This window comes from Lolium perenne, chromosome 2, assembly GCF_019359855.2.
Source record: "Lolium perenne isolate Kyuss_39 chromosome 2, Kyuss_2.0, whole genome shotgun sequence".
NCBI lineage: Eukaryota > Viridiplantae > Streptophyta > Magnoliopsida > Poales > Poaceae > Lolium > Lolium perenne.
In genome coordinates this window covers 196233993-196248218 of record NC_067245.2, presented here as the reverse complement: position 1 = coordinate 196248218, position 14226 = coordinate 196233993, and the positions used below count along the sequence as shown (strand labels likewise).

The 14226-nt window shown below is 49.0% G+C and overlaps 1 protein-coding gene across 1 annotated transcript; it reads right to left on the bottom strand.

Moving 5' to 3' along the window:
• Nucleotides 1–149: 149 nt before the first annotated feature.
• LOC127334303 (protein DETOXIFICATION 16) lies at nt 150–2651 on the bottom strand. Its single transcript, XM_051360725.2, has 8 exons — nt 2361–2651; nt 1725–2269; nt 1562–1648; nt 1432–1488; nt 1095–1333; nt 818–936; nt 638–724; nt 150–531 (listed from the first exon to the last, which is right to left on the bottom strand). Exons 1-8 carry the CDS (start codon nt 2607–2609, stop codon nt 472–474), a joined length of 1443 nt encoding a protein of 480 aa, XP_051216685.1. The 5' UTR covers nt 2610–2651; the 3' UTR covers nt 150–471.
• Between the last annotated feature and the right edge of the window lie 11575 nt (nt 2652–14226).

Here is a 14226-nt window from a genome sequence, read left to right as displayed (position 1 = left end):
TAGATTCGTAGTGGCCCTGAACTAACCACTAGCTAGCGTTAGCAAGTTAGCGTCCTTCAGAAATACACTACCAAAACCAAGCATATGCAATGCAGACGATGGATCTCCTTTCTTTTTACATTCCATTTTTTTAATGAAAAAAAGCAGTCTAATAAATCCTCACAAAATCTTCTACTCATAACTTCATAAGATAAGAGAACAAAAAGGCATAACGTGGATGCTAGTCACGAAACATTTATTCCCTCATCTTATATTCTGAAGTGTTGGCTCATCCAGACAATTTATTTCCTGTACCCGGCAAACATTTACCAAAGAGGATAAGCTCATTTCCAGATGTTTCCTTGAATAAGCGCAATGCTAGTGACAGCTGAGACAGAGCACCTCGTTTAGTGAGCAATTCTTCATCAGTTCCTTATCTCATTGCACTTTTCCTGGCCAATTTTTTCTAGAAAATAATGCATCTCGTGTGTCTCATGTCGCCAAGTCTACGGGTAAGGAGGAACCGAAAACTCTGTCCTTCGCCTTCAAAGCCTACCAAAGCAACAATATAGATAATGGGCCATCCAGTAAGTTCACTGAGAAGCGAAAAACAAAACAAATATGATCACGTGCTAGGATATCTCGTTAATTTGCTTACTTCTTTGTCCCAGTTGGTGCGCAGGGTAATGCACAGGAGCAACACCGTTTGCACGACAAGTCCGCAAGTTATTCCGGACCACAACCCCTAACAATTCATACACACCTTCGTTAGAGGTTTCATCAAATCAAATGAGAAAATTGGAACTTTTCTTTATGATAAGGGTAGGAAAATAAATACCACTCCACCAAGGTGGTACACAAAGGCAAAACATAAAGCCGCAGGGATGCCGACAAGGTAGTACGCACTAAGATTGACATAAGCACCAATCTTTTGAAAGCCACAGCCCCTAACAATACCTGAAAAAATATCGAATATCCCCCAATTCCATTCAGTATCTTGGTGTTTGCTAGATAAGACAAATATTGTTTCATCCTATATCCTAAACAGAATTCCAATATTCAAACGGGCGCATTGTGGACGCCAAATTAGCTTTCTGAGAAGTATTTATATTTACCTGAAAGAATACACTGCATGTCGTCAAACAAGAATGTGACGGCAAGAATTGGCATAATTCTGGAAATGTAATCCACCACTTCCTTCTCGTTGCTGTATGCATACCCCCACAAATTGCGCACCAAAATCATAAGAAGACCAACTGATAGGCTTGACAAAATACCAAGGACCATGATCACCTGGGTCGCCAGACGAGCAGCATTTGGCTGCCCAGCACCAAGCTCATTTGATACACGGGTGCTACAGAGGGGAGATAAAGGATATCAGCTTCTTGTAGGGCCAGATAATGATATCATTGCTAGTAGTATTATATAATCAATAAACAGTATTGGTCTCACCTTATAGCTGCACTAAGACCAGATGGGATCCTGAATACTAACGAAATAGTATTTAAACTGCAGGAGATTCAACTGTTACTGTCAGAAAAAAAAACTGAGTATGAAAAAAGCCATGAATATGTTAGCACACCTGATGGACAGTACCGATGCCTCGAGCTTAGGATTTGGAAGAAATCCAGAAAGAAGTACCAGGAGCTCAAACGACCACCACTCTAAGCTGTGTATAAATGTAGGGTGGAAATCAGTTAGATATGAAACACACCTGCATATAGAGGACCTCAACTCAAACTCACCAAACCATTAGCGCAGATGGAACAGCAAGCCTAAAGAAACTAACGATGTCATGAAACGCCTCCATTGACAACCCTGTCCAAGTTCTCTTACATGATGGAGAGATCCTGATGTAGAGAGCCAAGATTAACAGGTTGGTCAGGTAAGAGATTGTGTTGGCCAAGGCAGCACCCTTGTTGCCCAGACCAAGCTTGTAAACCAGTAACCAGCACACCAACATATGGTTCAGTGCTGTGACACCTGAGCTGAGCATCACGGGGAGGACGATATTTTGTGTCTGCAGGAAACGGACATGGCACTGCAGCGGACCGTAAACAAACAGTGTTGGAATCATCCACCAGATGTAACTCCCTGCTCCCATGGCAATCTCAGGGTCCTGGCCAAAGAACAGAAGGATCTGGCCGGTGTATGCCCAGATTACAGCAACCACGACACTCACAGGAGTGAGCACAAGGATTGCCCTCTGCTTGTAGATACCAAGAAGATAGTACTGCTTTGCTCCGAAGGCTTGCCCGCACAGTGTGTCCAAGCTGGTTGACATGCCAGCCTGAAATGACGATTAAAAGAAAATGTTCAAGTTGATGTTAAATATTCAGGAAGCTGCAACACATGTAAGAGATAAAATTCATGTAACATACCAACAAGCTGAAGCCAGTGACAGCGGCGAAGGAGGTGGCGATGGAGGCACTCGAGAGAGAGAGCTCACCAAGATGACCGACAAACATGACAGATATCATTTGGATGATGTTCTGCAGGAGGCTTCCAACGATGAGAGGCCCAGCAAGGTACATCTGCTTCTTGACCTCAATCACTACCAAGCTTTCTCCTGGCCCTCCTATTTTCTCAACATTGCCCACAACAAGGGGCTCCTCCATGTTTGGCACCATGCCTGAAACCTCAAACTTTGCTTCTACAAAAGATAGGTGTTTACAAGTGAAGCGAGTGCATATTTATCATGTTTGTGGAAGGATCAAACTCATCAATATTATATAGGTTACAATTGAGAGGCCAAATTCCACAAGGAAGCCGGGAGGAAACAGAGGGAAGCCTCTTGGTAGCCAAGTTCAACATTTATCAACGTGCAAATTTGTGCATGATGGAGACGATTCAGAGTTGCAGTCAAGCGGGCTAAATGAAATTCAAGGGTGGAAAAGACGAGGCATTTTCGCAGTCAAGTCAAACATAATCGACAGAATATAACTCTCGAACACTGCCACCTCTTTTGAAAACAGCAATAGCAAGTGTAATCGCGAAAATTGTCTTTGACACATGATCATCAGTGCTCCTGATTTTTAAAAATTATTGGATTCTATAAAAATTGAAATTAAATACGCATATATATATATAAACATTCCGAAGGTACGGTAAGAATTTTGAAGAAAGATATGTTGTATCTTAAGCTATACAAAAAGCACAAAGTTCTGACAAATATCTACCACCGAAACTTTGCACGAATATAGAGGACATGTGTATATATTCATGGAATAAATGTGCTGATTTTTGAAACATAGATATACAGTATTTAAATATTTTGAAAACAGAGAGCACTGGTGCTCATGTGCACCAAATCTGCATCTGTGTAGTCGTGACTAACTCCATATATCGGACAATTCTATTTTTATCCTGCCATTTCTGCCACTCACGTGCTAAGACATACTTCATACAGGCATTTGAAGGCCATTAGCATCGGAGTCTAAAGATTTGAAGACATCCTGTCTTCTACGTACAGAAAAAAAATCTTAAATTGTTCTTCAAGTTCAGGAATCTAAAGGCCCAATCCCGTAAAATAACCGCCGATATATGGGGTAGAGTTCTACCCGACCATCTAGCAGACCCCGTAAATCAGCCTCCCGTATCGAATTTTTTCTATTTTGGCTACGGGGCAGCTCTTCGCCCCCTACTTTTACGGGGTGGGAAGGGGAATAGAGGGTCAAACCAGTATTCTCCCCTCCACTGCGCGCGAAGGGTTTCAGCGAAACCCAACCGCCGCTGCCCGATCTCCTCCGCCCTGCCCTTCCCGGCAACGACGCGACCGGATCTCGCTGCCATGGATCCCCCGCAAGGCCCGCTGACCGCCGGCGGTGCACCATCTTCGGCCGCGGTGGTTGATGTCCCGATCGAAGGTCCGCCAAACGCTGGCGACGTGTCGGCCATGATCTCTGCCACCATCCCGCTGAAGAGGAAGAGGATCCCGAAGCAGTTCTTCGAAGCCCCTGCGGCGGCCGCGGCTCCGCCGGCTGTGACTGCTACAGCTGCCAAGAAGGGGGCAGGACGAACACGAAGGCGGCCGGGCCGAGGGGTGCCCCGTCGGTCAAGGTGAAGACAAAGGCAGTCAGCCGCATCGGCCTCGCGCCTCCACCGCCCTCCAAGGCCACGGCCCCTCCTCCCTCCGTTCCGTCCGCGGCGATGCCCGCGCCGCCGACACCGTCCATCGACGTAGACAAGGTGTTCGATGTTGAGTTCACAACATCGTACATGGACATGCTCAACGATTCCTCGGTGGACTTGGACGCCGACATCGATGCGTTCGATGGGGACAACAATGTCGAAGGGATTGATGATGATGAGGAGGAGGAGGAGGAGGAGGAGGAGGAGTGTGAGGGTGACGAAGCGGTCGATGACGAGGAGGTGGTTGAGGTTGATCCGGCTGCCGCCGGTTCTTCCGCGACGCCGAAGCCACGCACCTCGAACTACACCGAGGATCAGCTGGCGTGGTGGAAGGAGACCAAGGCGGACATCATGGCGAGAAAGATGCTCGGACGTCAAGCTCGTGATGCAAGTGCTCCTCGAGGTGAGTCTCCGGCGAGTGGTGGCGGCGCTGGTGATGGTCTCGTTGAGGGTTGATCGCGCTGTGATGTAAAAAAACTATGATGCATCACATATTTTGGATGTGCTATGTTTGATCTGAAACTATTGTCTGAAATTGTTGTCTAAAACCCTGTTTTGAGGGGTTGGAAACTCGTCCGAGCTAGCAGACCCCGTAGGACCCTCTACTCGCATTTTACGGGGCAGAAAAATAGGGGATCTGTTAGACATGCTCTAACAAATGTAAAACATGGATCACTTTTCATATAAAGACCAGACTACTAATATTCTAAGAGCATGTCTAACAGACCCCTTAAAAGGCCCAACCCCGTAAAATAACCGCTGATATACGGGGTAGAGCTCTACCCGACCGTCTAGCAGACCCCGTAAAACAGGTTCACCCATCATATTTTTACAGTTTCGGCTAAGGAGTGGCTTCTAGCCCCTTACTTCTACGGGGTGGCAGGCTGAATACAGGGCCAACCCCTCACTGGTGGCACGCTGAACTTTCAGAAAATCGCAACTTGTGCCAGGCTCGCCGGATCAAGCTCCCTCCCCACCAGCGCGCGAAGCCGCCGTCTTGGCCTTCTCCGCGTCCGCGTTCGTCTGGGCGAGCTGGGCCTTCGCTCGTGCTCGCGCGTCGGCCGGCCGGAGAGCAGCCACGCCCGCAAAGCTTCCGCGTTGGCCTGCCTGCTCGTGCTCGCGCGTCGGCCGGCCGGAGAGCAGCCACGCCCGCAGCGCGTCCGCGTTGGCCTGCCTGGCCTTCGTGCTCGTGCTCGTGCTCGCGCGTCGACCGGCCGGAGAGCAGGCACGCCCCCATGCCAAATTGGCAAGCAATAGCCATGCCGTACGCACATGCGTAGCAAATACGCAGCATAGACGGCGCGCAGAGAAGCTTCTCACATGTTTTTTCTTCTCTGCTTGACGATGGCTGCCCTGTCCTGGCTGCTGCTCTACACTTCTCGTGCTCGCGCGCCCTCAGCTTGTCGCCGGGGCAGCGTCGCGCGACGGGCGCCGTGGCGGGCAGGGGCGGCCGGCCCACGGCCGGTGGCGGCGGGCAGGGGCGGCGGCCGGCCGAGGCGGGGCAGGATCTGTGGTAGGGACAGAGGCAGTGGCTGGAGGAGGAGGAAGAAGAGGAAAAAAAGAAAAAAAGTATTGATTTGGTATATTCTAGGAATATACCCTTTTATAGTTTAGTGATACGGGTTCTGCTAGCTCGTCCGAGTTTTCGGTTCGTGAAAACAGAATACAGGGCCCTCTACTCGGGTTTTACGGGGCGAAAAAATACAGGGCCTGTTAGACATGCTCTAAGTATGCTATGCAACCAAAGAACCGAATCGAATCCCGGCGGCGAAGTGGCCAAAGCAAGATGGGATAAGAACTGTACTGCGGTCTTGGTCAAAAAAAAATGTACCGCGGTGAGAAGGCGGCCGTGTTGAGGATTGCGTGGAACGGTGGGAGGAATGGCGCCACCGGCGCTAGGACGGCGGCGGCTGGGTGGCCCCGGCGAGGATGCTGGAGAAGAAGTCCTCCTCACTCCACTCCTCCACGGCGGGGGCCAACCAAGGCTGCTCCCGAGAAATGGTGAGAAAGTGAGTATTCGGCATTTCGGCCACTCCGAAAGGTTTTAGTCTTCTTATCCTCAAAACGGAAGTCATCAAGTTCCAAAAAAATTGGGGGCAAAAGATCAAAAAATTCCCCTCGCATCGCCTCCCAACCGTGAATCTGAGAAGCGGGCACTGGGCCTCTACGGTCACAGTAGCTTCTAACAGTCAGCCATGGCGAGATGGCGGCCGGAGATGCAGCTGGTACTGGCAGTGGCGGTGTTAGAATATACGTATGACTTGTATACGTATAGGTATGGGACTTTGTACTTGTACCTCATATATAATGAAACGATTCACATCGGGTCCAGCGCAATCTCTTTTTCCCTAGTTACGATTACATGGTATCAGAGCACCGCTCTTGACCTAGGTTGGCCGATCCGCCGCCCTCTCGCTTCCGCCTCCGACGGTTTCCGCCTCCGCGTACTCCTCCACTTTGATGGCGTCGAACGCCATGGCGACGCTCCCCGCATCGGGTGACCCTGCGTCATCGGCGGTTGGTCCTGCGACGGCTGCCGCGATCGCCCCAATCGCTTTGACGGGAGCGTCCTCGACACCTGGTGGCGCCCCGCCACCGATCTCCGCGTCACCTGCCCTGGTGCCACCACCACCTCCGGTCTCCCCGCCGCCTGCTGCGGTGCCGCCGGGCTCTGCCCCGCCAGGCTTCTCCCCGCTGCCAAATCCGGCCACGCTCAACTCCGCCCTCGCAGTTCACACGGACTCCACCATGGTGACCGGCTTGACTGGCTCTGGCTACGGTCCGACAACATGAGGTTTTCCACCGCCGCCATACGGCTACCCTGGCTATGGTGGATATGGTGGCTACGGTGCTGCTGCAGGGGGCTTTCCGCCAACGTACGGGTACCCCAACTATCAGGGTTACCCGGGCTATCCCATGCCAGGGTTGCCAGGGTTCGGTGCTCCACCGCTGGACGTCAATGGCTCGTCATCAACACCGCCATCGTCTGGATCGGTGCAGCTGTCCACGCCGACGCCGTCGACTCAGCAAGGCCTCTTCCCTAGCCATGAAGTTCCACCGGTGGTGAACATTGCCTCGTCCATTACTATACGCCTGACGAGTGACAACTATTTGTTCTGGCGTGTGCAAGTTGGACCTCTACTCCACAGTCATCTTCTGATGGGATATGTAGATGGTACCATTGTGTGTCCTAATGACATAGGCATCCCCAATGGGCCTGCCGAAGATAGTACCCGGGGTTTACTGAAGGCCCATGACTCGAAGAATAAGAAGAATCAGAAGTCCAAGTTATTATTAAGGAAAGCTAGAGTTGTATTAGGAGAGGATGTTTGTAATCTTGCAGGATGAGTTAGAAACCTTCCCGGACTCTGTAACTTGTACAATACGAATCCCTCGGTTCCACCTCCTATATAAGGGGGAGTCGAGGGACAAAGAAAGCATCGAATCTACTGTCAACACAACCCTAGTTTTATATTCGTCGAGTACTTTTCGGCTGAAACCTTCAAGATCTACTTGCCCTCTACATCTAACTAAACCCTAGTCTACAATCCGTAGGCATTGACAAGTTGATACCTTGTCAATTGGCGTCGTCTGTGGGATTTAGAGGCGACAAGGAGCTGATCTCGATGGCACGTTCAAAATCATCGACTTCATCGGTGGCAAGCAACATCATGGATAGAGGTAAACAGATCGAAACTGGTCTAGTTGATTTTATACCTCACCCGCCCTCCCGTTTGGATGCATATGCGTATCTGGAGAAGCCCATGAAGATGACGTTTGGAAAGTTCCACTTCCGCGTCGAGAAAGAAGGAGCATATCGTCTCGAAGTTCCGATCTCGTCGGGATTATCGGCGGTCGGTCCTGACTTCTCAAACTCAGTATCATCCATCGAGTCAAGCGACGAGGAGATTTCGTCGCCACGCTTCATCGGCAGCAGGGCAAGCGAAAAACTCGACAAGATCTTCAGCGACATGTCCTTCGAGTCATCTGCGGACTCCTATATAAGCGATGATTCGAGCGACACCGACAGCTTCGACTTCATCGACAAATCCATCTCTATTGGGAAGGTCTTCACCAATCTCTATGATGGTGTCACCAAACCAAGCAAAGTGAAAACTCCAAAATATCACCAAGTTTATGCCATTGGAGAAGCAAGTCGCGATCAAGAGGAAACATCAGAGGCTTTCGACGATTTAGGAAACCCCTATGTCGATCCCTCAGATCTAAGGAGAGGTTTGGGCACTAAATATGTCGGTCCCACACCACCTGTCAGAGTTCAACTTCCACAAGCAGCATGGGATAGAGCTGCGAAAGCTTTGGATGGCTCTGAACCAATGGAAACAACTGCCACGGTAGAAGAACTGAAAACATATCAATATAGGCTCGCCAGAGAAAGAAGGGAATTGGAAAAACAGACAGCTGCTCTTAATAGAAGAAAGGAAGCAGCTTCCGCGTCAAGCAGGCGAAGAGCGGAGTTAAGTCGACAGTCAGGAACTTCGGGAGATAGTCACAGAGAAGCTCGGAGGAGAGCAAGATCTCGGCTGCAAAATATACCGGAGGCTGAAAGAGAAACTTTAATCCAAAACCTCGACATGTCCTTTATGTCAATCGACACGAGGGGGAACATTATCCCAAAAACACCAGAAGCAGGGTAAATGGCGACACAAGCTTACATCCTGGCGTCCAGACCACCTCCCGGAGATCCAAGAGAAGCGTTGTATAACATGGCCATGGCAGGATGTGGCGCCATGGGAGCAGCGTTTGCAGCTACACCTCCCGAAGGAACTGCAAGACAAAATAGTCCGAGACCTACCGCAGCAGTACAAGATCCACCGAGAACGAGTGGAGCCAGAGACACGACGACTCAGGCCAGAGTGGATAGAGCGCGACAAGAAAGAAGGGAACGTCGGCATTCACCAGAACTTGCTGAAGAAGATATGTGTGGAATCCCGTGTTTTACACGACGGGTCAGAAAAACTCGAGTTCCATCAGGATTCAAGTTACCCGATAGTTTCAAGAAATTTGATGGCCTGCAAGATCCCGAGGATTGGCTAGTCGATTACCTTGAGACAGTGAAATTGATAGGCGGAACAAGAGCAACAGCCATGCAGAGCATTCAAATACATCTGAGCGGAGCCGCCAGATCGTGGATAAAGAAGCTTCCCCCAGGCTCCATCGACAGCTGGGAAAGTTTTGAGGATGTGTTCATCAAGAATTTCAGGTCAACCTGCAAGAAACCTGCGACACTAGAGGAACTGAGGTCATGTCGACAAAAGCATGATGAATCAATGAGGAAATACATCCAAAGGTGGAACATCATCAAAAACTCGGCAGAAAATATATCCGACGAGAGAGCGATAGATGCGTTTGTAGCAGGAGTTCGATGAGGAGATTTCGTGGAGGACTTGGGAAGGACAAACCCAAGGACAGTATCAGCATTAATGGAAATAGCAAACAGATGGGAAGATGGTGAAGATGCAGTACATAACAAACGACATAGGTCCCCAGAGGAGGACCGCAGTCGAAATTTTCAAAATAGACGCCGATTTCCTCGACAATTCTTAAATTACGACGCACCCGGCCAAATATCGGCTGGTTTTCGAGGAAACAATGGAGGAAACAATAGAGATGATTACCAAAGAAGTAATGTTCAGCAAGGCGATAATAGAGATAACAGGCAAAATAGCGGATCAAGGTTCCAGAGATCTTTCGTAACTCCCGAAGATATGATGAACGGGCCGTGCCAGATGCATTTTTATCTCGACAACAATGGGAAAAGACAATCAGGACATCTGCAGAAAGATTGCCGCAATTTCCAAGCAATGTTGCGGGCCGCAGGGATGGCTAATGCTCACGCAGTAAATAGAAACCCCCAAGGGCCCAGGAGTGAAATCCACTTGCCACCTCCTCCCGCGATCACGGACGAAAATCGACATCAGCTCAGAATAGCGGCAGCACCGCAACCACCTCCATATGTTGATCCGAACAATAATGGTACGGTCTCGATGATTCAAAAAGCTAGGCCATCTAATAGGGTTCAGAAGGTAATCTCGCGGCAAGTGTTTATGGCAGAAAAGATGCCTCCACCAACGAATGAGTACCTAAATTGGTCGGGGCAAGACATTGGCTTCACAATAGCGGATCACCCGCAGCAAGTTCCTCGACCAGGGCAATTAGCACTTATCTTACCAGCAGTAATTGCAGGATTCGACGTACCTCGAGTATTTATAGATGGAGGCAGCAGCCTAAACCTCATGTACGCAGATACGCTAAGGAAGATGAACATCTCCTTAGCAAATTTGAAACCAACCGACACACGTTTCCACGGCATCACACCAGAGAAGCCAAGTTACCCATTGGGGAGGATCAATCTCGACGTTCAGTTTGGGACCCGAGAAAATTACAGGATAGAAAGGTTGGAATTCTAAGTTGTCGATTTCCCGTCGCAGTATCACGCTTTGCTGGGACGCCCAGCGTATGCCAGGTTTATGGCGGTGCCACACTACACATACCTGCTTTGGAGGTTGCCTGGGCCCAAGGGGCCAATCACAGTCAAAGGAAGCTTCGCGTTAGCCGATAAATGTGACAAGGATTTTCATCGAATATCAGAAACTTTTGGGATGCAAGCGGAGTATGCAGCGTCAAGGCTCATGACTGATTATGATGTGCTGCCAGATGTAGGGAGACCCAACAAGGAGTCAACTTTCAATACCACAAAAGATTCTAAGGAAGTGCAGATCCACCCGACAGATCCGAAGAAAACGACATCTATCGCAACAAACATGGACCTCGCATAGGAAAGCGCGCTCGTCGAGTTCCTCCGTGAGCACTGGAAAATCTTTGCATGGTGTCCAGCTGACATGCCAGGAGTACCCAGGGAACTTGCCGAGCACCACCTAAACTTGGATCCAATAGCGCGACCAATCAAACAACCTTTGCGGCGTTTTTCGGAACCAAACCGCAAAGCCATGCTGTCAGAAATTGATCGACTCAGAGAAGCTGGTTTCATTAAAGAGATATCTACAGAGGCCACCTGGGTAGCTAACCCAGTGATGGTGCCGAAGAAACATACGAACGTCCTTCGCATGTGTGTCGACTTTACGTGCCTCAATAAACATTGTCCAAAGGATCACTTTCCCCTCCCAAGGATCGATCAAATTATCGACTCCACGGCAGGATGTGAACGTCTTTCCTTTTTGGACGCATATTCTGGTTACAACCAGATCAGATTAAAAGAAGATGACGAAGCCAAGACAACGTTCATCACACCGTATGGCGTATTTTGTTACAGGACAATGCCTTTCGGGTTGAAAAACGCGGGAGCGACATATCAATGGATGATGCAGAAGTGCTTAGCAACACAGACTGGGAAAAATGTACAAGTGTACATCGACGACGTCGTCATCACATCAAAAAAGGGGGCAACATTAATCGAGGACTTGAAGGAAACCTTCGACAACCTCGACAAATTTTGTCTCAAGTTGAATCCGACGAAGTGTTCTTTCGGCGTCCCTGCAGGAGAACTTCTCGGGTTCCTAGTATCAGCAAGAGGGATCGAAGCTAATCCCGAAAAAATCCAAGCTATCGTAACAATGAGGAAGCCAACAAAGTTGAAAGAAATACAACAGCTAACTGGGCGAGTCGCAGCTTTAAGCAGATTCGTCGCCAGGCTGGGAGAAAAGGCGTTACCATTCTACGCTTTAATCAAACAAGGAGAGAAGCTCCAGTGGAACGAAGAAGCAGATAGGGCCTTCGAGGATCTCAAACGGAAAATTTCGACACCACCAATCTTAGTGGCGCCAAAAGAGAAGGAATCACTCCTGTTATACATTGCGGCTACACCTCAGGTGGTCAGCACGGCACTAGTTGTCGAAAGAGAAGAAGAAGAAGGAAAACTCCATGGAGTGCAAAGACCGGTATACTTCATCAGCGAAGTTTTATCGCCTTCAAAACAGCGGTACCCGCAGTACCAGAAGCTAGCATACGGAGTGTTTACAACCGCAAGAAAATTGCGGCACTATTTCTCGGCGCATCCGATAATAGTGGTCAATGAGGCACCTTTATCCAATATACTCAACAATCCGGAAGCTACAGGCCGTGTCTCCCTTTGGGGAATAGAACTTTCTCCTCGGGACATCACGTATGAAAAAAGAAAGGCAATAAAGTTGCAAATTTTACCAGACTTCATCGCAGAGTGGATGGAGTTGAAAAACACAGGACCTCCGGATTTATCGAGAACCTGGACTATGAACTTCGACGGGTGCTGGAGCAAGGGTGATACTCATATCACCTGAAGGCGACAAATTGAAATATGTCTTGCGGATGACGTTCCCAAACGCATCTAATAATGAGGCAGAATATGAAGCCCTTATACATGGGATGAAGATGGCGAAAGCCTGCGGCGCAACTCGATTAAAAATATTTGGCGACTCACAATTGGTGGCTCAGCAAGTCATGAACCAATGCGATGCAGTCAATGATAGCATGGTGGCGTACAAAGAGATGTATAATGAGCTGGAGAAGCTGTTTGATGGATGCGAAGTAAACCACATCAGTAGGTTGAGCAATGATGAAACCGACGTTCTTGCAAACATCGGGTCACAGTGCCTCGCAATCCCGCCAGGCGTATTCTGGGAGGAGATAACAGAGAGATCCACAAAGCCGAAGAAACCAACAAAGAAGGAGAAGAACGAGAAACCCTCGGGGGTTGCGAAAGAAACATTGGAAGAAGAAGAAGAGGAACAGGATCTAGTACTGATGGTGCAAATCCCATGGATGCAGGCGTACATATCATATATCCTAAGGAAAACAATACCCGACGATCCAGTTGAAGCAAGGCGAGTTATCAGACGATCCAAAGCTTTCACAGTGGTTAAAGGGGAGTTGTACAAACGAAGTATTTCGGGTGTGTTACAAAGGTGCGTCACACCCGAAGAAGGAAGGATAATCCTAAAGGACGTACACGAAGGAGTGTGTGGCCATCACGCAAGTAATCGAGCTATCGCGGCCAAGGTTTTTCGAGCTAGATTTTACTGGTTGACAGCAATTGAAGACAAAGGAAATAGTGCGAACTTGCGACGCGTGCCAAAGATTTGCCGCAAAACCCCACTCTCCGGCGGCGGAATTGATGTCCATACCCTTATCTTGGCCCTTTGCTCAGTGGGGTCTCGACATGGTGGGAAAGTTACACAAAGCCTCGCCAGGAGGATACGAGTATATGCTCGTCGCGGTAGACAAATTTACCAAGTGGATAGAAGCAAAGCCGATAAATTCACCGGATGCAGCGTCAGCAATAAAATTCGTGAAGGGCATCGTTTTTCGGTTTGGAGTACCTCATAGCATCGTCACGGACAACGGCAGTAACTTCACATCCAAGGAATTCAAAGCGTACTGTGCAGAGGTAGGCATCAAATTGCACTTCGCGTCAGTTGCACATCCTCAAACCAATGGTCAAGTCGAGAAAGCCAACGGCATCATCTGTAATGGCATCAAGAAGCGTTTGTTAGGGCCACTAGAAAAAGCTCGACACACTTGGCCAGAAGAGCTGCCGAGCGTGTTATGGAGCATCCGAACAACGCCAAATACAGCGACACAGGAGACTCCGTTTTTTCTGGTCCATGGGGCAGAGGCAGTGCTGCCGATAGAAATAGAGCACGACTCTCTGAGAGTCACGGAATACAATGAAGAAACTTCCAGAAGAGCATTGGAAGACGACGTTGACGCACTCGACGAAGCTCGAGACGAAGTACTGTCAAGGGTCACTAAATATCAGCAAGACCTCAAAAATTACCACAGTCGACGATTGCGACCAATGTCCTTTCAGGTTGGAGACCTAGTTCTACGATTCAATCAAGATCGCACAGAAAACTCGAGTCGCCATGGCTTGGCCCTTACGTCGTTACAGAAGTCATCGAAGGAGGAGCATACATGATTAAGGACAAGAAGACAGGGACTCCCGAGAAAAACCCCTGGAACGTGGCACAGTTAAGGCGTTTTTACGCTTAGTGTCAAAATATAGTCCTCGTAAAAATAAAATGTACTGAAACGCCCGCGAGTTTTCAGACGCACTCTTTTCCTTTTTCGGGGCACCGAGTGGGACCGGGAAAGGTTTTTAAT

Coding starts and splice junctions, on each gene's coding strand:
- LOC127334303 (XM_051360725.2), bottom strand. CDS start 2,609: ATGGTGCCAAACATGGAGGAGCCCCTTGTTGTGGGCAATGTTGAGAAA. Junction 1,334..1,431: donor GGTCTTAGTGCAGCTATAAG/GTGAGACCAATA, acceptor TCCCCTCTGTAG/CACCCGTGTATCAAATGAGC. Junction 725..817: donor TGTACCACCTTGGTGGAGTG/GTATTTATTTTC, acceptor ATGAATTGTTAG/GGGTTGTGGTCCGGAATAAC.